Source organism: Lissotriton vulgaris, chromosome 2_1, assembly GCF_964263255.1.
Source record: "Lissotriton vulgaris chromosome 2_1, aLisVul1.2, whole genome shotgun sequence".
Classification (NCBI taxonomy): domain Eukaryota; kingdom Metazoa; phylum Chordata; class Amphibia; order Caudata; family Salamandridae; genus Lissotriton; species Lissotriton vulgaris.
The window spans coordinates 815,175,804-815,199,605 of NC_141687.1; the positions used below are offsets into that span (position 1 = coordinate 815,175,804).

At 41.1% G+C, this 23,802-nt stretch overlaps 1 protein-coding gene across 1 annotated transcript in view; it reads right to left on the reverse strand.

The window, feature by feature from the left end:
• Positions 1-23,802, reverse strand: part of TTN (titin) — a 380,526-nt gene that overhangs the window by 44,558 nt on the left and 312,166 nt on the right. Inside the window, exons 280-284 of the mRNA XM_086956205.1 lie at positions 23,466-23,663; positions 23,084-23,380; positions 20,908-21,495; positions 20,507-20,809; positions 1,633-18,741 (exon numbers count right to left, since the gene is read on the reverse strand). Of these exons, the coding sequence (XP_086812331.1) occupies positions 1,633-18,741; positions 20,507-20,809; positions 20,908-21,495; positions 23,084-23,380; positions 23,466-23,663 (18,495 nt within the window). The remainder of the gene's footprint in view (positions 1-1,632; positions 18,742-20,506; positions 20,810-20,907; positions 21,496-23,083; positions 23,381-23,465; positions 23,664-23,802) is intronic.

The following is a 23,802-nucleotide window of genomic DNA, read 5'->3' on the forward strand; positions in this document are numbered from 1 at the left end:
CAAACCTATCCACCATATATCCTTCCATCCATCATTTCACTCATCCATCCCTTCCTCCACCCTTTCACTCTTCCATCATTCATCTACCCACCCTTTCACCCCATCCATCCACACAGTCATCCATTCACTCTTCCACCCATCCATCTATTCACTCACCCATCCAGCTTTTTACCCTTTCACCCATTCAGCTATCCATTCACTTACTCATCCATACACCCATTCACTTGCCCATCATCTACCCTTCCACCCATACATCCATCTATTTACCTTTTCTCTCATCCATACTTCCACTCATTCACTCATCCATGCATCCTTTCTTTCATTATCTATCCATTCATCCTTTCAGTAATCCATCCAGCCATTCGCACATTCCTTTACTTATTTACTTTCCCACCTTTTCACATTATGAGCTGAGCCTTTGTCTGCAGAGTCGCAGACAGAAGAGGCCCATCAGGAACTTCACCCCTGCTGTAGTTCCTAAAGCAAGGGGTGGGGGAGGGTTCACTATGCCCCTGCACATAGGCAATCTGAAAACGTAGAAGTCATGAGTCATGCATGATGCACAGTGCCAGGATGTGAGGAGACTGTGACATGTGTTGTTTCCAAGGCTTTAAGTGGTGTAAAAAACGTGGGGGTCTCTTCAAAGAGTGTGTTCGATGTAATTAAGGGCGTGGTTTAAAACACCTAGGCAAAAAATCTGTGCTTAGCATAGTCTTCCGCCCGACTGGTATTGTGTTGTTTCTGTCATTGCATCCAGATGTATAATAAAGCAAGTACCATTACACCAACAAGACGCTAGGACTATTGGCTTTTTCAACGGGTGCTAGTTGCTTAAAATAAAAAAGCAGTAACCAGGGCTTTGTTGAATATAATATTGAAAATACCTCACTCTAAAATGATGGGACAGTAAAAGAACGATAACCCCTTCTGTTTAACTTGTTTTTTAGGCTTCTTTAAATAAACTGTTTTATCACGTTGCAGCATGGGCATTTTACCTTATTTCTAACAGATTGCCCTGCTGTATACTAAGGCAGGAGGAGACTGCCACATGCTTTAGCACCCCCAGACTGCCCCATTGTCATTCTCTATGAGGCAATCAGCCGGCTTACAGAATGACAATGGGCGGATGGGGCTGCTCTTGTGCTCCAGGAGGAGCGCGAGGCGCCCCATCAAGGGGGGGTGAGGCCTCTCACAGGGGAGCAGTGCTGCTCCCTGTGATGGCCAAAATTACGGACAAAAGGCGTCCGTAAAAGGGATCCTCACTGACAACGGACGTGAGGTCCCAATTACGGACTGTCCGTGAAATTTACGGACGGTTGGTCACCCTACTAGAATGTATGTTCACATCAGTAGTTAAAACTGAAATGCACAGACAGTTATGAGCAAAGAAATACTTTTACGTTAAAGCATGCATTAGGCTAATCCTATTTTAATTGTTAAGATATGGTAATTTGAATCATTTCATACTGATAGATTGTTTAAAACATGCTTCTGTTATGCAAATGGGGTGAATTTCCGATAAACAAACTGTAATGGCTGTGATTTAAGTGATGTTACTGGTGATGCCTCATCCATTACGTTGGCATTCCTATTACACACATTACATGCTGTCAGCAACATATGTACACATACCTGTGACCTTAACACCTTCTTTCGTCTCACATGGTACTCCTACACCAAATTCATTTTCTCCTGAGATTCTGAAGTAGTAAACAGCACCTTCTTGAAGATTGGCAATCTTGTAGGTGAGGCGATGACAGTTGTTGGTCACAGTAACCCAGGCTTTCTTGCTAGCTTCTCGTTTTTCAATATGATAATTCTTAACAGGGGCACCACCATCATTTTCAGGAACATCCCAAGACAATGAAACAGACTCTTTAGTTACCTCTTTCACAGTGATATTTGATGTAGGACCAGGAGAGTCGAGAACTTTTACGACTAGTGTCAATGAAGCAGTGCTGAGAATATTTTGCAATGTTAGGGTGTATTTGCCAGAATCATTTCTTGTTGCCTTTTCTATGGTCAGAGATGTTTTAGAACTTGATGAATCAATACTTGCTCTTGTACGAAGGTCAGTGTCTGGTTTGCTCCATAGAACATTGGGCACTGGTTTTCCTCGGAAAGGCACACTCATTGTAAATGATCCACCAGCTTTTACAATTAATGTTTTACGCATTTCGCTGTCAATGTCAAATACAGGCTCTTCTTCCCTTTCCTTTGCTACTTGTGGTTCAGAAATTTCACTAGGATCACTAGGGCCAACTTTGTTAATTGACCTGACTCTGAAGACGTATTCTGATCCCGATGTTAATCCGATAACAGTGTACTCTGTACTTCTTACATTTGCAACTGCAGTCAACCATTCAGTGTCTTCCACTTTCTTATATTCTACTGTATATGCAGTGACTGGAGAACCTCCATCAAACAATGGTTTTGCCCATGCAATTGTTACAGTTGTCTTTGTTGAATCTGCAATCTTTGGTTTAGATGGAGCTGATGGTAAGAATATTGGATCTTCAGCACGTACCAATGGCGAGCAGTCACTAGGGGGACTGAGACCTGCAGCATTTTCTGCATAGACACGATATTCATATTCACATCCTTCACGGAGACCAGAAGATTTTACTCTTAGGTCATAGACTGGTTTTTTGTTTACACGCATCCATCGTAGACTAGTCTTTTCACGTCTTTCAATTACATAGCCATCGATTTCACTTCCTCCATCACTTTCAGGCCTAGCCCAGCAGAGAGTCATGGCCTCTTTTGTGACACTGGTGATCTCTATAGATTTAGGAGCACTTGGTACTGTGAATGGATTTTGGGCCTTTACTGGTTCACTCTCCAAAGGCTCGCCAACACCATATTTGTTAACACCCATAACTCTAAAGATGTATTCGTTGCCATTAAGTAGTTTTGTTACTTTACAGGAAGTTGTCCTAAGTTCTCCCTCACAGAGGGTCCATGCAAGTCGACTTGTTTCTCTTTTCTCTACAATGTAGTAGTCAATTTCTGCACCACCATTTTCTTGAGGAGGGCCCCAGGATAGTGTGCACTTCTCAGAGGTTACACCAGCTACTTGTAATGGTCCTGCAGATGGCCCTGGTCTATCTAGAACCTTGCAATTTACAGCTAACGATCTTGTACCTGCAACATTCTGGAGTGTTAATACGTATTGTCCACTATCCCGCCTAATGCAGTCTTTAACAATGAGAAGTGTTGTGTTATCTGTTGACTGTATTTCTGTTCTTGCCTTTTCTTCAATTTCCTTACCATCCTTTGTCCATGAAATTACAGGCAATGGTCTTCCTGCAATGTCTGCATTGATTTTCAGGATCTCCCCAGCTTTCACAACAACAACATCCCTGAATTTGACATCCATCATAATCCTTGGAGCATCAACATCATCTTTTACTGTAATAGGTCCTGTTGAATCAGAAGGCTCACTAAACAATCCAGCTGCATTCTTTGCAATGACACGGAATTCATATCGCTGCTCTTCTGTAAGCCCAGTTACGTCAAAGTAGGTTTCTTGAATGTTGGTGAAATTACACTTCAGCCAACGGCCTTCGGGCAGTTCTTTGCGCTCAATGATATATCCTGTGATTTTAGCTCCACCATCATATTCTGGCTTGGCCCAAGAGAGTGAGACCGAAGTTCTGGTAATGTTTCTTACTTCAGGTTGACCAGGAGCGTCACAAGGATCTCTGGCAGCAACAGGCTCGCATGATTTGCTACATTTACCAATGCCTGCTATGTTTTCAGCATAGACACGATATTCATACAGAAGTCCTTCTTCCAGACCGACAACCTTCATTTGCGTGTCTGTTAACAAAGTTTTGTTGACCTTAGTCCAAAGAATGCTACTTCTTTCTTTTCGTTCTAAGTGATAACCTATGACTTGACTTCCACCATCATTAACTGGTATCTGCCAGTTTACCATCATGAAAGCTTTAGTTGCATGTACAACATGGGGCGTTCCAGGTGGACCGGGTGGTTTAAATGGATACTGTGCAATGACAGGTGAAGATTCAGCATAGTGGCTCTTACCATACCGGTTTTCTGCAGAAATGCGGAATTGATATTCAGAACCTGTTGTTAGGCGTGCCACCTTAATTGATGTTCTTGCAACTGTAGCAGATACTAATTCCCATGTTGTGGTTGTAGTGTCTCTCTTTTCAACAATGTAGTTGTTAATATGGCAGCCACCATCGTATTCTGGAGGATCCCAAGATAGTGATATGTTATCTGCACTGACATCATCTATACGAATATGTCCAGGAGCTCCTGGCCTGTCAAGAACTATCACACCAATAGAGGCTGTTGTTGAACCAGCACTGTTTGAAACACATAATTCATACTTTCCAACATCTTCGCGTGATGCCTCTTTAATAGAGAGAAGTGTTGAAGTCTTTGATGTTTCAACATTGACTCTAGTGGTTTCTTTCAATGCTTGGCCATCTTTTTTCCAGGTTGCAGCTGGGAATGGCCTTCCTCGAATAGGCACATCAATTTTGAGAGTATCTCCAGCTTTGACACTGAATGTATTGAAGAGGAGCTCAATAGAAGGTTGAATTTCAATATCCTTTGCCACCACAGGCACACCAAGCTGTCTTGGATCACTTCTTCCTTTTTCATTAACAGCAGCTACTCTGAATGTGTATTCTTCTCCCACTGTAAGGCCTGATATTGTTGCTTCAAGTGCTTTCACTTGGGTGCAAGTGCTCCACTTTTCACTGCCTTTAGTCTGCATCTCCACTACGTACCCAGTAATTTTACTACCACCATCACTTTCTGGTTTTTCCCAAGTGATGGTAGCAGAGTTACGTGTGACATCTACAAGACTTACTCTCCCAGGAGGAAGGGGTGCCTCTGACACTTTTACTGGATCTGCTGTTGCAGCTGGCAAACCAACACCATATTCGTTGGCAGCTAAGACACGGAAATAATAGATTCCTCCTTCTTGCAGTTGTTCAGCTTTGAATGTATTCTTTGTGCAATTGTTTGTAATTGTAGCATATGCCTTCCTTGTCGACTCACGTTTTTCGACAATGTAGTTTGTAATTTTAGCCCCACCATCAATAAGAGGGGGTTCCCAAGATAATATAACAGAATTCTTCCTTATTTCTTTAACAATGAAGTTCACTGGAGCACTTGGTGAATCTAGTATTCTCACATTAACAAATGCTGATTTTGAGCCACTATTATTTTCTAAAGTCAAATTGTATTTGCCACTGTCAAATCTATTGACATTATCAATGACCAACATGGTATATGAACTTGTAACTTCGATTTGGGCTCTTTCACTTAACTTGCCTTCTGCTTTTTCCCATTTGACTTCAGGTTCGGGTCTGCCTTTGGTGGTTACAAACAAGCGCAAAGTGCCACCAGCTCTAACAGAGACAACTTTTCTTAGATCAGCATCAAGTTCGATCTCGGGAGGTTCTACTTTTTCTGCTGCAAGTACTGTGCCAGGTATTAGTGCAGGCTCTCCAACTCCTTCTGCATTTATAGCGCATATGCGGAAGTTGTATTCAGTATTTTCTTTAAGTTTTGTTGCAGTAAACTGTTTTGCCTGAAGTCCTGTTGGTGGTGTGCAGGCAATCCAGTCGTCGGATGAAGCTTCTTTAAATTCTACAAGATATCCTTTTACTTCGGCACCACCATCATAAATGGGCTTGTTCCATGCAAGAGATACGGATGATCTTGAAGTGTCAGTTACCTTTGCATTGCTTGGCGGCCCTGGTGGATATGTAGCATCACATGCACGGTACAAAACAGATGGCTCACTTAGTTCACCTACACCTGCAGCATTTTCAGCAGCAACTCTAAATTCATAGAAATGCCCTTCTGTGAGTCCAGTTACTCTGAATCTCAAATCTGTCAGTCTCTTCTTGTTGCACTTTGTCCATCTTATGCCGTCTTTGTCACGTTTTTCAAGTATGTATCCCTCAATCTCTGCTCCACCATTATCTTCGGGTCGTCCCCAAGTGACAATCATCGAGTCTTTTGTAATTGCGGTAACTTCCGGTACAGAAGGGGCAGATGGTTGTTTGAATGGATTACATGCTAAAACTGGCTCAGATTCTATTGGCTCCCCAATTCCGAATTTGTTCACAGCCATCACACGGAATATATATTCATTACCTGGAAGGAGTTTGGTTACTTTGTGGCTCAGAGCTTGAACATCAGAAGCAACTTGTGTCCAGGAGAGTCTGCTTGTCTCCCTTTTCTCAATTATGTAATGGGAAATGTTAGCGCCGCCATCCTGAGATGGTGGACCCCATGACAGGTAGCATTTTTCTGCAGTAACTCCTTGCACTTTCAAAGGGCCTTCTGGAGGACCTGGTCTGTCAAGAACCTTTACTGTTATCGGTATAGATTTTGTACCACCAACATTGCTCAAGTTAAGAATATATTGTCCTCCATCAATCCTTATACAATCTTTAACAGTAAGAGCTGTTTTTTGGATCGTGGATTTAATTTCATGTCTTGCAGCTGTTGCCTCAAGTTCTTTTCCGTCTTTTGACCATGTTACTTCAGGGATGGGTTTACCGTGGATGTCAGCTTCTAGAACAAAGGTGTCTCCTGCATTAACGACAATGACATCTTTATATTTTGGATCAAGTGAAGCTCTTGGTGCATCAATCTCATCTCGGGCTGTGATTGGGCCGGTACTTTCTGATGGCTCACTAAAGTTACCAGCGGCATTTCTTGCAATTACTCTGAATTCATATCTCTGATCCTCAACAAGGCCTGTTGCTACAAATTCAGTTTCCAGTACATTTGTAAAGCTGGCTTTCATCCAGCGACCTTCAGGGAGCTCTTTCTTTTCTACAATATATCCAGTTATTTTACTACCACCATCATATTCAGGCTTTGTCCACTTCAGTGTCACATAATTTCTTGTTATAACAATCGCTTCTGGGCATCCCGGAGGGTCACAGGGATCACGTGCCACATAACACTCGGACACTTTGCTAGGTTTACCAATGCCAACAATGTTTTCCGCATAAACTCTGAATTCATACTCCAAGCCTTCTTCTAGCCCATTTGTTTTCAGTCTTGTGTCCTGAATGAGAGTTTTGTTTAGTTTTCCCCAAAGAATGCTATTTTTCTCTTTGCGCTCTACATGATAACCAAGGACCTTGCTTCCTCCATCGTTCACTGGCTCATTCCATTGCACAACCATGTGATCCTTTGACAGAGATGTTACAAAAGGAGTACCTGGGGGACCAGGTTCCTTATATGGATATTGAACAATAACTGCAGAAGAATCCAGTGAAGTACTCTTTCCATATCTATTTTCAGCAAAGATTCTGAATTGGTATTCAGACCCAGTCGTCAGCTTTGTTGCCTTGATTGTTGTTCTGGCAACTGTTGAAGACACAGTCTGCCAGGATGTGGTGGTAGTATCACGCTTTTCTACTATGTAGTTATTTATTTGGCACCCTCCAGTATATTCTGGTGCTTCCCATGAGAGGATAACATAGTTTGAGCTAACTTCATCAAAACGAACTGGTCCTCGTGGTGGACCAGGTTTATCTAGCACAATAATACTAATGTTCTCTGTGACAGAGCCACCGGGGTTTGTTGCAGTCACTGTATATTTGCCAAAATCATCCTTGCTGCTCTCTTTTATGTGTAAGATGGTTGCTGTTGGTGTATCTTCAACATTGACTCTGGTTGTTTGCTTCAGAGATTGCTCATCTTTTGTCCAGGTTATTTTTGGTCTGGGTCTTCCAAACACTGGTATTTCTACTTTAAGATCCTCACCAGCCTGTATATTGTATGAATTGAACATAAGTTTGAAACTTGGCTCAATGGTGAGATCTTTAGCTATGACAGGGATGGCCAGGGCCCTTGGGTCACTCTTTCCCTTTTCATTGTATGCAATCACCCGGAACAGATATTCTTGACCTGAGCTTAAGCCGGAGACAACAGCACTACAAGTCTTTGTTTCAGTTACAGTGCTCCATTTATCTGTTCCTTTTGGCTGCATTTCGACTAAGTATCCTATAAGTCTACTTCCTCCATCGTGTTCAGGTTTTTCCCAGATGAGTGATGCACTTCTTTGGGTAACGTCAGTAAGTGTAACTTTGCCTGGTGGTAATGGAACCTCGGAAGCTTTCACTGCATCTAATGTTTCTACTGGGACACCAACACCGAATTCATTTTCAGCCATTACTCTGAAGTAATAAATTGCACCTTCTATCAGGTTTTCAACTTTGAAGCTTGTTTTGCCGCACTTGGTAGTAACATTGGCAAAGGCTTTTCTGGTTGATTCACGTTTATCAACTACATAGTTCTTTATCTTTGCTCCTCCATCTATGGAAGGTGGTTCCCATGTTAATGTGATACAGTCTTTCCTTATATCTTTCACAAGCAAATTATGTGGTGGGCCTGGTGTGTCAAGGACCTTTACTGTCACAAAAGCAGATTTTGAACCACTGCTGTTTTCTAACTTGAGAACATATTTTCCAGCATCATTTCTGTCACAGTTATCTATTGACAACTGGGTGTAGTTGATGCCTTTTTCTATCTGTGACTTATCAGACAGTTCGCCCTCCTCTCGAGACCAGCTAATTTCAGGTGCGGGTCTACCCTTAAATGGAATGTGAATCTTTACATTACCACCTGCTCTGACTAGTATTCCTTTTCTTAATTCTGAATCAAGATCTAACTCAGGAGGTTCAAGTTTGTCTTCTGGTTTAACTGTTCCAAGAACCGAAGCAGCTTCGCCCACACCAATTTTGTTTATAGCACAAATTCGAATTTGATATTCTTGATGTTCAATTAGGTTTTTAATTTCATATCGATTGACTTGTAATCCAGTCTGTGGAGTGCACATTTTCCACTCTTCTTCCTCTGCTTTACATATTTCTACAATGTAGCCTTGGATTTCGCTGCCTCCATCATAAATAGGCTTGCCCCACACAAGGGCGATTGAATTTTTGGAAGTGTCAACCACATGAGGATTAGTAGGTGGCCCAGGTTTAAACATAGGGTCACAAGCTTTATAATAAATTGAAGGTGGACTTGCTTTTCCAACTCCAGCTGCATTTTCTGCTGATACTTGGAATTCATATTCGTGGTCTTCTGTTAATCCTGTGACTCTAAACCGCAAATCGGTGACTCTGCGTTTGTTACATTTTGTCCATCGAATTCCTGCTCTGTCCCTCTTTTCAACTATATAACCAATAATTTCACTTCCACCATCGCTATCAGGTCGAGTCCAGCAGACAGTCATTGAGTCTTTTGCAATGTTGGTTACTTCTAATGCCTTAGGGGGACCAGGAAGCACAAATGGATTTTTCATCAGCACTGGGGAAGACTCCAAAGGTTCACCAACACCATACTTGTTGACAGCCATTATACGGAAAATGTATTCATTGCCCTCCAAAAGTTTTGTTACTTTCAGCATTGTGGCGACTGCATCAGGTGAAACAACAGTCCAAGCCAGGCGACTTGTTTCTCTCTTCTCAATTATGTAATGGGAAATGTCACTACCGCCATCATGTTGAGGGGGATTCCATGCCAGTGAACACTTATCACAAGTAATTCCAGTAACTTGAATTGTCCCTTCTGGTGGCCCTGGTCTGTCCAAAACTTTCACATTAATTGGAACTGACTTTGTGCCTGCTACATTGGAAACCTGTAGGATATACTGTCCACCATCAACTCTAATGGCATCCTTGACAACAATCAAAGCTCTAAAATCTGTGTTCTTTATCTCATATCTGGCAGATTCCTCAATTTCCCTATCTCCCTTGAACCACTGGATGCTAGGAATAGGCTTTCCACGAACATCAGCTTCGAGTTTAAAGATTTCTCCTGCATTGACAATGATTGTGTCTTTGTAATTTGGATCCATGGAAACTCTTGGAGGCTCTACTTCATCCTTTGCTGTAATAGGACCTGTGCTATCAGAAGGCTTGCTAAATGTACCAGCTGCATTCCTAGCAATGACTCTGAAATCATATTTCTCATCCTCTGTCAGCCCTGTAACAGTAAACTGAGTTTCAATTACATTTGTAAAGCTTGCTTTCATCCAGCGACCCTCGGGTAGATCTCTTTTCTCTACTATGTAACCTGTGATCATGCTTCCACCATCATATTCAGGCTTGGCCCACCCTAAAGTAACAGCATTTCGTGTTATGATCAACGGTTCTGGGCACCCGGGAGGATCACATGGATCACGAGCTACATAACACTCTGAAACTTTGCTTGCTTTGCCAATGCCAACAATATTTTCAGCATATACTCTAAATTCATATTCAATGCCTTCTTCAAGGTTACTTGTCTTGTAACATGTGTCTTGAATAATGGTTTTGTTAATCTTCGTCCACATAATGCTGTTTCTTTCTTTTCTTTCAAGATGGTAGCCCAAAACTTTGCTTCCACCATCAATAATTGGCTCATGCCATTGTATAATCATGCTTTCTTTTGTGATAGACTTTGCAGCTGGTGTGCCAGGAGGGCCAGGTTCCTTATAAGGATACTGAGCTACTATTGCTGCAGATTCCAAGGCAAAGCTGCGGCCATATCGGTTTTCAGCAAATATTTTGAATTGATATTCTGTTCCAGTCTTTAGTTTAGATACTTTCAGAGTAGTTCTTGCAATTGTTGCAGAAACAGTTTCCCATACTGTTGTTGTTGTGTCCCTCTTTTCAACAACGTAATTAGTGATCTGGCAACCACCAGTATATGTTGGAGGGCTCCATGATAATGTAATACTTTCAGCACTCACTTCATCAAATTTTACAGGGCCACTTGGTGGATCTGGTTTGTCTAGAGTTATAACTTCAATAGATGCAACTTTTTGCCCTATAATATTAGCCACTGTTATTCCATACATGCCAGAATCGTCTTTCATAGTTTCTTTAATGTTTAATACTGTGAGGCTAGGCAAATCAGTGACATTAACTCTTGTGGTTTGTTTAAGAGCCTGACCATCTTTTGTCCATGTTACTGTTGGCTTTGGTCGTCCAGAAACTGGTATTTCCACCTTCAAATCATGTCCCGCTTGAACACTGTAACTACTGAAAACAGGTCTTACGTCTGGCTCAATTACCAGGTCTTTGGCGACCACTGGAACTGCAAGAGATCTTGGATCACTTTTGCCTTTTTCATTTACAGCTATTACTCTAAAGAGATATTCTCCTCCTTGTGCTAAATTAGTAATAATTGCTTCAAGTGCCTTGACACGTACACTTTCTGACCATTTATCACTTCCTTTGACTTGCATTTCTACAATATATTGAATTATTTTGCTGCCACCATCATGTTCAGGTTTCTCCCAGGATAGAGACACACTGTTCCTTGTAACATCAACAACAGTTATTTTTCCTGGAGGTTGTGGAACTTCAGATACTTTAACTGGGTCAGATGTTTCTGCAGGAACACCAATTCCATATTCATTCTCAGCAGTCACCCTAAAGTAATAATTGCATCCCTCTTGTAGCTGGTCTATTTTCCAGGAGGTTTTATGACAGTTTGTTGCCACTGCAGCATATGCTTTTCTTGTGGTTTCCCTTTTTTCAATAATATAGTTCTTTATTTTTGCTCCACCATCCAACACTGGGGGCTCCCATGTAAGTGTTACTGATTCTTTAGTGATCTCCTTCACTTTAAGATTAACTGGTGAGCTTGGTGTGTCCAGAACCCTCACACTTATAAAGGCAGACTTGGTTCCACTACTGTTTTCTAAAGTTAGATTGTATTTTCCTGAATCAAACCGATTCACATTGTCAAGTACAAGTGTTGTAAAACTGCTTGTAACATCAATCTGAGCAGCATCTCTGATCTCCCCATCAGCCTTTGACCACTTCACCTCAGGTGCAGGACGTCCACGAATAGGGATAAACAATCTTAGTGAACCTCCAGCCCTCACGTTCACAATTTTTCTTAAGTCTAGATCAAGATCAAGGTCTGGTGTTTCAAGTTTTTCTTCAACAATGATAGAACCGGGGACATCTGCATGGTCTCCAACACCAGCCTTATTTACAGCACAAACACGGAATTTATATTCATGTTTCTCTACCAACTTTTCAATTTCAATGCGTGTTTCTTTGATGCCAGGTGCTGGTGTACACATTGACCATTCATCTGTACTTACATCACATTTTTCAACGATGTATCCTTGTACTTCAGACCCACCATCATAGATCGGTTTTCCCCATGAAAGAAAAACTGATGATCTTGTGACATCAATAGCTCTAGGATTATTAGGAGGCCCTGGTTTGTAAATAGGGTCACATGCCTTATAGAAAATTGAGGATGGGCTAGGTTCACTCATGCCAGCAGCATTTTCAGCAGATACTCTGAATTCATAATGATGAGACTCGATAAGCCCAGTTACTCTAAAACGTAATTCACTGACCAATCGTTTGTTGCATCTGGTCCATCTGATACCTTCTTTATCTCGCTTTTCAACAACATAGCCAGTTATTTCACTGCCACCATCAGACTGTGGTCTTTCCCACACAACAATCATGGAATCTTTAGTAACTGCTGTGACTTCAGGAGCCTTGGGTGGAAGTGGTACAACAAAGGGATTCTTTGCAACTACTGGTTCAGATTCAAGGGGCTCACCCACTCCATATTTGTTCACTGACATTATGCGGAAGATGTATTCATTTCCTTCCAAAAGTTTGGTAACCTTGCAACTTAGTGTTTGTACATTAGAGTCTACCACAGTCCATACTAAACGACTAGTTTCTCTTCTTTCAACAATGTAATGTGAAATATCACTTCCACCATCTTGAAGTGGGGGTTTCCAAGCTAATGTGCACTTTTCTGCTGTTATTCCGGTCACAGCAATAGGCCCTTTAGGTGGTCCTGGTCTATCAAGAACCTTCACGCTGACAGTTGCTGATTTTTCGCCTGCTACATTTTTCAACAGCAGTGTGTACTGACCACTGTCCACACGTATTGCTTCCTTCACACTAATACTTGTGGTGAAGTTTGTGCTCTTTATTTCTAAACGGGCCGAATTTGCAAGCTCTTGGTCACCTTTCAGCCACTGAATGGAAGGTATAGGTTTACCAAAGACATCAGCATCAATTTTGAATGATTCACCAGCATTTAGTACAATTGTTTCTTTGTATTGTGGATCCATGCTTATACGAGGAGGATCTACTTCATCCCTTGCTGTTATAGGGCCTGTGCTTTCTGATGGTTCACTAAAAACACCTGCAGCATTTCTTGCTATTACTCGGAACTCATATCTCTGGTCTTCAACTAAACCTGTTACTGCAAATTGGGTCTCAATTACATTTGTGAAACTTGCTTTCATCCATCGGCCTTCTGGCAACTCTTTCTTTTCAACGAAGTAGCCTGTTATCTTGCTGCCCCCATCATATTCAGGTTTTGTCCACTGGATTGTTACTGCATTTCTTGTCACAAGAATAGCTTCTGGGCGACCTGGAGGATCACATGGATCACGTGCCACAACACATTCTGACACTTTGCTTGGCTTTCCAATGCCTACGATATTCTCTGCATAAACTTTGAATTCATATTCAATTCCCTCTTCAAGACCAGTTGTTTTGAACCTTGTGTCTTGAATGATTGTCTTGTTTAATTTAACCCAAAGGATGCTGTTTCTTTCCTTGCGCTCCAAATGGTAGCCAATGACTCTGCTACCACCATCATTGACTGGTTCATTCCACTGTACAATCATGCTGTCTTTTGTGACATGTGATACAAAAGGTGTTCCTGGATTACCTGGGACTTTATATGGATATTGGGCTATTACAGAATCTGATGCAAGATATCCACTTTTGCCATATCTGTTCTCAGCTGAAATTCTAAACTGATATTCACATCCAGTCTTGAGTCTGGTTGCTTTTATGGTTGTCCGTGCAACAGTTGCTGACACAACCTGCCAGACTGTTGTTGAAGTGTCTCTTTTTTCAACAATGTAGTTGTTTATAGAGCTTCCTCCATCATATTGTGGTGGTTCCCAGGAAATGGTGATGCTATCAGCTGTGACTTCATCTAACTTAACAGGTCCTGTAGGAGGACCTGGTTTGTCAAGGACAACAATGGTAAGATTTTCAGATGCTTCCCCTGCTGTGTTGACAAGTTTCACAGTATATTGTCCTACATCTTCTTTGGAGGCTTCCTTTATGGTAAGTAGTGAATTACTGTCTGTGTTCTCTGCATTTACTCTAGTAGTCTGTTTTAGTGGCAGATTGTCTTTGTGCCATACAACAGTTGGTTTTGGTCTTGCTATGAATGGTACGTCAACCTTCAGGTCTTCCCCTGCAAGCACACTGAATGTGGTAAATAGCAATTTAAATGTGGGTGCAATCACAAGGTCTTTTGCAATAACTGGTACTCCTAACTGTCGAGGATCACTAATTCCCTTCTCATTCTGAGCAGAAACACGGAACAAATATTCTTCACCTTGAGTTAGTCCAGAGATAGTGGCTTCTGTAACCTTCACGGTGGCACAGTTAGTCCATTTGTCGCTTCCTTTACTCTGCATCTCCACAATATAGCCTAGAATTCTACTGCCTCCATCATGTTCCGGTTTTTCCCAGGATAAAGTAACGCTTTTTCTTGTTACATCTACCAAGGTTATTTTGCCTGGAGGGAGTGGTTTTTCAGAAACTTTTACAGACTCTGATGTTTCAACTGGGAGGCCTACACCATATTCGTTTTCAGCCAGAACTCTGAAGTAATAGTTGCAACCTTCCTGCAATTGATCAACTTTCCAGCTAGTTTTGTGACAATTTGCAACAACTGTTGAGTAGGCTTTCCTGGTAGACTCACGTTTTTCAACAATATAGTTCTTTATTTTCGACCCTCCATCTATGAGTGGAGGCTCCCATGTTAGAGTAACAGATGCTTTGGTAATTTCTTTAATTTTCAAATCTTGTGGTGCTCCAGGAGTATCAAGCACTCTAACATTCACAAATGCTGATTTGCTTCCTGAGCTATTTTCTATTGTGAGCATATACTTTCCACTGTCGAATCGATTCACATTTTCAACAACGAGTAGAGAGTATGAGCTTGTTGATTCAATAGAGGCTCTTTCTAATGGTTCTCCAGTTTCTCTTGTCCATTTCACTTCAGGTGCAGGCCTTCCTTTAATTGGAACAAATAATCTCAAAGTGCAGCAAGCTCTAATGCTAACAACCTTACGAAGTTCTGCATCCAACTCGATTTCAGGAGGCAACATTCTTTCTTCAGCCTTTGGTGAGCCAGGTACAAGAGCACCTTCACCAACACCTTCAGAATTCAGGGCATATATCTGGATTTTGTACTCCTGGTTCTCTTTGAGACCAGTAATAGTAAATGATGTAGCTTTCAGTCCTGCTTGTGGAGTTACAATTTTCCATTCATCTTCGTCCGGGAGAGCTATTTCAACCATGTAACCTGTGATTTCTGACCCACCGTCATACACTGGTTTATTCCAAGCTATTGTTATCGATGATTTACTGGTATCCAGTACTCGAGGGTTTCCAGGAGGTCCAGGCTTAAAGACTGTGTCACAAGCTTTGTAGAAGGGACTACAAGAGCTTGGTTTACTAATTCCAGCAGCATTTTCAGCCATTATTCTGAATTCATATTCATGTCCATCTGTCAGTCCAGAGACTTTATAACGTAAGTCGGTGATTGCTCGTTTGTTACACTTTATCCAGCGAAGGCCTGTTTTGTCACGTCGTTCCACTATGTAATTGATTATTTCACTTCCACCATCAGAATCTGGATGTCCCCAACAGACAATCATTGAATCTTTAGAGATATTTGTCACTTCTGGTGTTTTTGGTGGGTCAGGTGGGACATACGGATTTACTGCAAGTGTAGGCTCTGATTCCAGAACCTCACCCACACCATACTTGTTGACAGCCATGACTCGGAATACATACTCATTGCCTTTCAGTAGCTTGGTGACTTTGTGTTTTAGCACTTGAACATCTGTTGCAACACTTGTCCATGCCAATCTGCTGGTTTCACGTTTTTCAATCACATAATAGTCAATATTTGCTCCACCATCATCTAATGGTGGTAGCCAAGAAAGTACACACTTTTCTGTTGTGACTTCAGATACTGCCAAAGGCCCCTCTGGTGGACCTGGTCTGTCTAGAACTTTAACATTGAAGACATGCTTTGCAACACCACCAGGATTAGAAGCAGTAAGTGTATATGCCCCACCATCTCTTCTTGCAGAATCTTTGTTAATCAGAACAGTAGAGAAATCAAAGATTTTGACTTCTAGTTTTCCAGTTTCTTCTATGTCTTTTCCTTCTTTTGTCCAAGCCATTGTTGGAAGAGGGCGACCTGAAACATCTGCGTCTAGCCTGAAGAGATCACCTGCTTTCAAAATGATAACGTCTTTAAATTTAGCATCCACTCTGATCTTTGGTTCTTCAATATCATCTCTGCATGTTATTTCTTCTGATGGCTCGGATGGGTGACTCACAGCACCAGCAGAGTTCCTGGCAATTACACGGAATTCATATGCAGCATCTTCAGTCAAACCACTTACTGTAAACTCTGTTTCCAGTATGTTGCTGAAATTAGCCTTAAGCCAGCGACCATTAGGAAGGTCTCTTCTTTCAACTGTGTACCCAGTTATCTTAAATCCACCATTATATTCTGGTTTTGACCACTGAAGTGTGACTGCATGTCTGGTAATGTTGAGAGCTACTGGTTTGCCAGGTGCATCTATTGGGTCCAGAGCAAACACAGGCTCTGAAGGTTTGCTTGGTTTACTTCTTCCAGCCATATTTTCTGCAATGACACGGAATTCATATGCAATGCCATCAGTAAGTCCTGTTGATTTGAATACATTTCCTACAACAAGGGCCTTGCTCATAACCTGCCAAATGATGCTGTTTCGTTCTTTTCTTTCAATGTGATATCCCAAAATTGCACTGCCACCATCAGTAACAGGTTCATGCCAATTAATAGTGATGGAATCTTTTGTAACTATCGAAGCATGAGGAGTGCCTGGTGGACCCGGAACCTTGAATGGATAAGCAGCAACTACATTCTCTGAATTGATAGGTGGGCCAGTTCCATACCTGTTTTGCGCTTTAACTCGGAACTGATATTCAGCTCCTGTAGTCAGACGTGTAGCCTTAAAGGTTGTGCGTATCACTGTGGCAGCTAGTTCAACCCATGTCGTAGTATTAGTTTCCCTCATTTCAACAACATAACTGTTTATCGGCACTCCACCATCATTCTCTGGTGGGTCCCATGAAAGAATAATATAGTCAGATGAAATTTCATCAAATTTGATTGGTCCAGTAGGAGGCCCTGGGATATCATGTACTTGCACAGTAATAACATCACTAACTTCTCCAAGGATATTTTTAGCTGCAAGTGTATACTTCCCAGAGTCACTTCTTGTGCATTCACCAATGTTCAATATGGTTGAAGTTGCTGTACGTTCAACATTTACTCTCTGTGTTTCTTTAAGAAGTTGGCCTTCTTTCTTCCAGGAGACTGTTGGTTTTGGACGTCCAAGTACAGGGATATCAACTTTGATGTTGTCACCAGCTTTGGCAATGACCATTTTTTGGTAAACACCACGAAGGTCGAATTCTGGGAGTGCCTGCTGTTCTTTTACAAGAACTGGCCTGCTTTCTCTTGGATCACTTCTCCCTGAACTGTTGACTGCCATCACTTGGAAAACATATTCCTCATTTTCATTCAGATTTTTCACCACATAGTCCAATGCTTTCACGGTTGTAATGTGTGACCAGTGATCCGAACCCTTCTTCTGTGCTTCTAACACGTAGCCTGTAATCTTGCTGCCACCATCATGCAAGGGTTTGGGCCAAGCAAGGCTAACAGTGTTCTTGGTGACATCCATTATGTTGAGACTCTCAGGTGCAGATGGTGCCTCAGAGGCCCTAATGGGATCAGCGGTTTCAGCAGGTTCACCAATTCCAAATTCATTTTCGGCCAAAACTCTAAAGTAGTATTCACAGCCCTCAGCCAAATTTGGAATTCGAAGAGAACATTTCTGGCAGTTGGTTGTAATTGTTGAATAGGCCTTACGAGTTGATTCACGTTTTTCAACAATATAGTTTGTTATCCTTGAACCACCATCAAGAAGAGGCATATCCCACTGAAGTGTAATACTGTCCTTAGTTACATCTCTGGCTTTAAGATTGATTGGTGGTCCGGGTGAATCTAAAACTTTTACGTTCACAAAGCCAGATTTCTTTCCTGCTGCATTTTCAAGATTCATAGTGTATTTTCCAGCATCATATCTATTGCACTCTGTGATGATTAAAAGTGAAAAGGATTCGGTATTTTCAATGTTAGCACGGATCTTTAGTGGAATGTCACCTTTCATCCATGTGACTTCAGGTGCTGGGCGGCCTTTAATTGGTACAAATATACGTATACTCAGTCCAGCTCGAACAACCAGTGTTCTTCTCAGCTCAGCATCCAATTCGAAATCAGGACTCTCTTCACGATCTTTAATTTCTGTGAAGTCTATGATTTTAGCTGGCTCTCCAACACCTGCTGCGTTAATTGCACAAATTCTGAAGCGATACTTTCCACCTGGTTGAAGATTAGCAACAACAAATTCAGTGATTCGTAAAGCCGACCCAGTCGTATCTTTTATCCATTCTTCCTCTCCGTCCTTTTGGTGCTCAACTATGTAGCCAGTGATTTCTAGTCCACCATCGTAATGAGGCTTGCCCCAAGCCAAAGAAGCAGTTGTCTTTGTTGTGTCTGTCACTCTTGGGTTAGAGGGTGGGCCTGGTGGATCTGAAATTGTAGCAAAAGAGATGTGTTACTTTACACAGTAATACAGTTTTCCTGATAAAGTTGGTGAGATAAATATTAAATAAGATTAAGACAGATTAATACCCACATTGCTATATGCGGATGACACAGTGCTTAAGGCCCGCACCCAGAAGGCGCTGCATTTATTAGTGCATGCTTTAGTTGAGCTTATGGCCTCTCAAGATCTGCGCATCAATTTTTCTAAGTCACATATTATGGCATGTGGGCCTAGGTGCAGCCAGCTCTCAGCCCTGTTCTTTGGCCATAACTGGCTGACTAACATAAGTAGCTTCCTGTATCTAGTTGGCACTTTTCTGCCTCTGGGTTATGGACCTAAGCATTATACAACGCAGAACACAATTATCACATGCAATAGGCTCCCTTCTTAGTCTTACACAGCCTTGAGGCGGTGGTCAACTGGTGCCCCTCCTGCAGTTATACAAGTCTAAATGTGTCCCCACATCGACCTATGGGGCTGAAGTCTGGGGATGTATGACGTTACAACGCATGCTTTTACCACGCATGCCTTTACAACGCGGTTTTTACAACGCATGCCTTTACAACGCATAGTGCTTTGGGGCGCTGGATAGTGAATAGTTTAATTTACTATTCCAACTCCAGTCCCCGTGGATAGTAGGGAAGGTGTTGGATAGTAAATGAAACCTATTTCCTATCCTAGAGTGCCCCCCAGCACAATGCGTTGTAATGGTTTGCGTTGTAAAAGTTGCGTTGTAAAGGCACTGCGTGGTAAAAGTTGTGTTGTAAAAGTTGTGTACCAAAGTCTGGGGCATTACAGCGAGAAGAAAACAGATTCTGCAACCAGATCATAGCAGTCCCGATCTCAACCTCTTACTTTATTTGTCACGAAGAGCTGGGTTTGCGCTATCTTGGGGATTATTTGATAGCCCGACCAGTTATACTATGGTTGTCAATTTGGAGGAATGAGAAGGCAGCCCTATCTAGAGCTATTATAATGGACTGCCTCTCTTGTAATAATGGTCTTCGAATCCCCTGGTTGAGATATGTCAAAACAGAACTCAGAAAGATTGGCCTGAAGAGGGCTTTTGCAAATCAAGATACATGCACAAGTCTTAACAAAAAAGAGGTAACACTTGCACTTTATGATCATGAGGAGATTATGCTGTTTTAATAGAATGGAAGGGAAAACGCAGAGCATGGCATATCAATCTCTGAAAGCAGTGAACTGCCCCACAAATTACCTTTGGCTGCAACGGGGACTATGGGAACGTTCACTATTGTTCCGTCTAAGTGCAGATACTGTCAAATACCTGTTGTGTTTCCTCCTTGGTTTTAAGACAAACTTAGCTGCTATTGCTTGCGCTTGTGATGGAATTCAGGTCTAACAATTATGCATTTTATGTTTTTTTTGCAAATACTATGAAATAATTACTTGGATGTTTTTATTGCCACTTAAAAAAAAATAATGATTGTAATATTAGGCACTTTATCGATGCATTTACGCTCCTTTTGAAATTACCCTATGAAGAGGTTTGCCTATATGGAGGCAGCTCCCTAAAACATACTGTAAAGCCTGGAGGTACTATGCTGCTATAAACGTGTTGTTGAGCTATGCTGTTATCTTTCCCTTAAAATGACATACAATATTTTATCTTTTCATGTTCTGTTTTTAACTGATGTACTTATTTATGCTACTTTTATGGGTGAATTCTCACCCAAATAAAGTTTATTTGAATTCCGAATTTTGAATAATAAACAAGATACTTACAGGTTACATCCTTGGTTAATGCTGGTTGTGAGGCATCACTAGGCGGTCCAACGCCTGCTTTATTTTCTGCACTGACACGGAATTCATATTCATTTCCTTCTGCAAGTCCTGTTGCTTTGTATCGTAGGTCCGAAACAGAGCTTTTTGTTACTCTGACCCATCGTAAGCCTTTCTTTTCCTTTCGTTCCACATAATAACCAGTAATTTCACTTCCACCATCATCAACGGGTCTTTTCCAGGCAACAGTGACTGTAGATTTGGTTACGTTTGTTACTTCTGGTTTTCCAGGAGCACCAGGAGGACCTAGTAAAAATCATTACATGAAAGTTAAGTGCTATAGAACACATTGTATGTTATAGTTTCGGAAATTGTATTGTACCTTTTATGCCAGTTTAACTTACCAAAACCATCAACCATCTTTACGGGGTCTGATTGAACTGGTTCTCCAACTCCATAATGGTTGACAGCAGAAACACGGAATATATATTCATTTCCTTGGATAAGTTTGCTAACAACGTATCTGCAACCATCGATGTTTTCAGCAATTGGAGTCCACAACAGTCGGCTAGTTTCTCTCTTTTCCAGAACATAGGATGTAATGGGCAATCCACCATCTTCAGTTGGTGGGGTCCAAGTAAGCGTAGCTTTTTCAGAGGAAATGTTGCTGACTTCAATTGGTCCAGGTGGGCCTGGTACATCTAAAACTTTCACATGCACATGTTCTTCTTTGGTACCAAAAGGATTGCTAGCAGTGATTGTGTATTCACCAGAGTCTTTCCTAGTGGCATATTTCACAGAAAGTGAAGATGATGTCGGAGTTGTATCAATCTGAACAATATCAGATGGCTTAAAGTCTTTTCCTCCTTTAGACCACATAGACTGTGGAGGTGGTTTTCCAAGGATGCTTGTAGCAGTCATCACAATGGTTTCACCTGCCTTTACGGTTAAACCTTCTTTTACAGTTGGGTCAATAACAATAGTTGGTGCCTCTGTAAAAACAAATTATTTTCAATATTAATGAACTAATTCGATATGCACTTATTCATTTCATGCATGCAGATTTAGAACTTCTGTATTAAAAGCCTTATTTAGTATTTGGAGGGAACCGGAATTCCTTCAACTTCTGGGCTAAATTATAAATACGGCGTACAATCCACTGGTTAAATTGCTCCCATAAAAACATCCATATGGTAGAGGTCTTTGAGAAAGTGGAGTGTACTCCATACTTTCCAGAAACCGAAGAATGTCTTTCCTTTGAAATCTAAATGACATTCTAATGTATCAGTTTTCTGTCTGCATACATCTTTCAGTGGCTGCAATGTCCTCACCAGGGGTATTTAGTAGCCCTGAGCAAAATGTAAATTATGCTGGCTTAAGTCAAATAATTTTGGGACTTTTGCATTACACTTGTTATGTGACATGCCTTCAACTATGTCCTTATGCCACTTCACAAAATTTACAGTATTCACACCATTCACAGTAAAATGTTACCACAAATGGGGAAGTTCGCTCTAATAATTTAGCAAAAACACACGAGAACAACAAAACGTGAGCGGCTGTTTAAATGTGCCCTCTAGTCAAAAACTGACCTGCAGACGCATTTCAAGCTAAACTATAATGCGAAATGACCTATTTGCATTTTATGTATAATTTTGCTGCATTTACTTGTACGAAAAATATGCACATTTTGCACACCCCTATATTTAAGCAGTGTTGTTACTGACTCAGCAACATTATTTTTTTGTTTGTTTTTATTCTCATGATTTCCAGTTGGACTCAAAAATACTATCTCATTTTTAATGCTAATGAAGAACTGTTTCTTATAAACTATCGAGAGTTTCTGGTGGGCGAATTACATAGAATAAATACACTGGTGCATTTTTCATCAGTTTTTTAAATTACATAATTTGCTGAAGCCACTTCCATTAAATAATCAGAAGTGTTTGTTCAATTCTCACACCGATGTGTTAGAACCTGAGATTAATAGGTTTCAGGTAAAGCGAAAGGTCGAATCAAGTTTCATTGTTAAAACCAAGTGAATGCAAAGTTTTATGTCTGCTTCTTTTTCCGTGCAAAATAGACACTGGATGTTTCTATTTGAATGTTTGCCTCTGTTAGTTTGGTGTATTCCACTTCTCACTGTACTAAAATATAAAAGCTCTTTTTTTCCAAGTATTTACATAAAAATGTCCTCAGTTAATTAATTGTTTATTTGTTGCCTTTGATGGTAATCATTTAGGTCTGAACAAGCCAAGCCCCGTTCATGTTTTCTATGCCTGTATTAGAGTCTTTGCATTTTTATACAATACAACCAATCTTCTATATTTATGTTTTCATATTGCTGGTTATTTGTGAATGTCTAAATAAACATTTTTGAAACGTTTTCTACACTTTGCATTTGTATAGACTTGTGTCAAGTCAATGAATCTTCGAAAAGGAAGTATTTTAGCAGTGAACATGATAATTATTGCTTTTACATGCAGCTGGCAACTATTGTTTTTGGTCACAGCTTATCCGAATGATTTCAGTAATACATTGTCTATCAGTGGCCACAGTGTAAAGCACAAAGGTACATACCATATTCATCTTTGCAAACAATGGTGTCCGTAGGCTCTGATGGAGGACTTACAGCCCCTGCGGTGTTCTTGGCCTTAATTCTGAATTCATATTTTCCTCCTTCAATAAGGTCTGTCACAGTGAAAGCACATTCTTGAACATTGACATGGTTAGCTCTCATCCAGGTTTTTGCTGGTATGTCACGTTTTTCAACGATGTACCCGGTCAGTTTATGTCCACCATCATACTTGGGTTCCGTCCAAACTAGAGTCACCGAGCTTCTTGTTACATTAATAACATCGGGTTTACCAGGAGGATCTAGAATAAAAATTACATTGGTTAGACTTGGACAGATACATATCAAAGGAAGTGGAAATACTGATGTGTTTTGCTTATTACTCACCAATGGGATCAAGAGCTACGATTGGCTGTGTTGGTGGACTTGGTTTACCTACTCCTGCCAAATTAATTGCCATGACTCTGAATTCATACTCGAGTCCTTCAGTTAACCCTGTAGCTCTGAATTCCCTCATTCTGAGTGGAGTCTTGTTGGCTCTCTTCCAAAGTAGGCTGTTTCTTTCTTTCAGTTCGACATGGTATCCTGTAAATGCAAAATACATTTGCCATCTTAAATTTATGCTTCACAATATGTAGACCTGCTGCAGCAATTCCCTAGATAATGATACAGCAGTCATCATTGCGTAACACTTTTGGCAGATCAATAAGTTACTCTTTGTGTG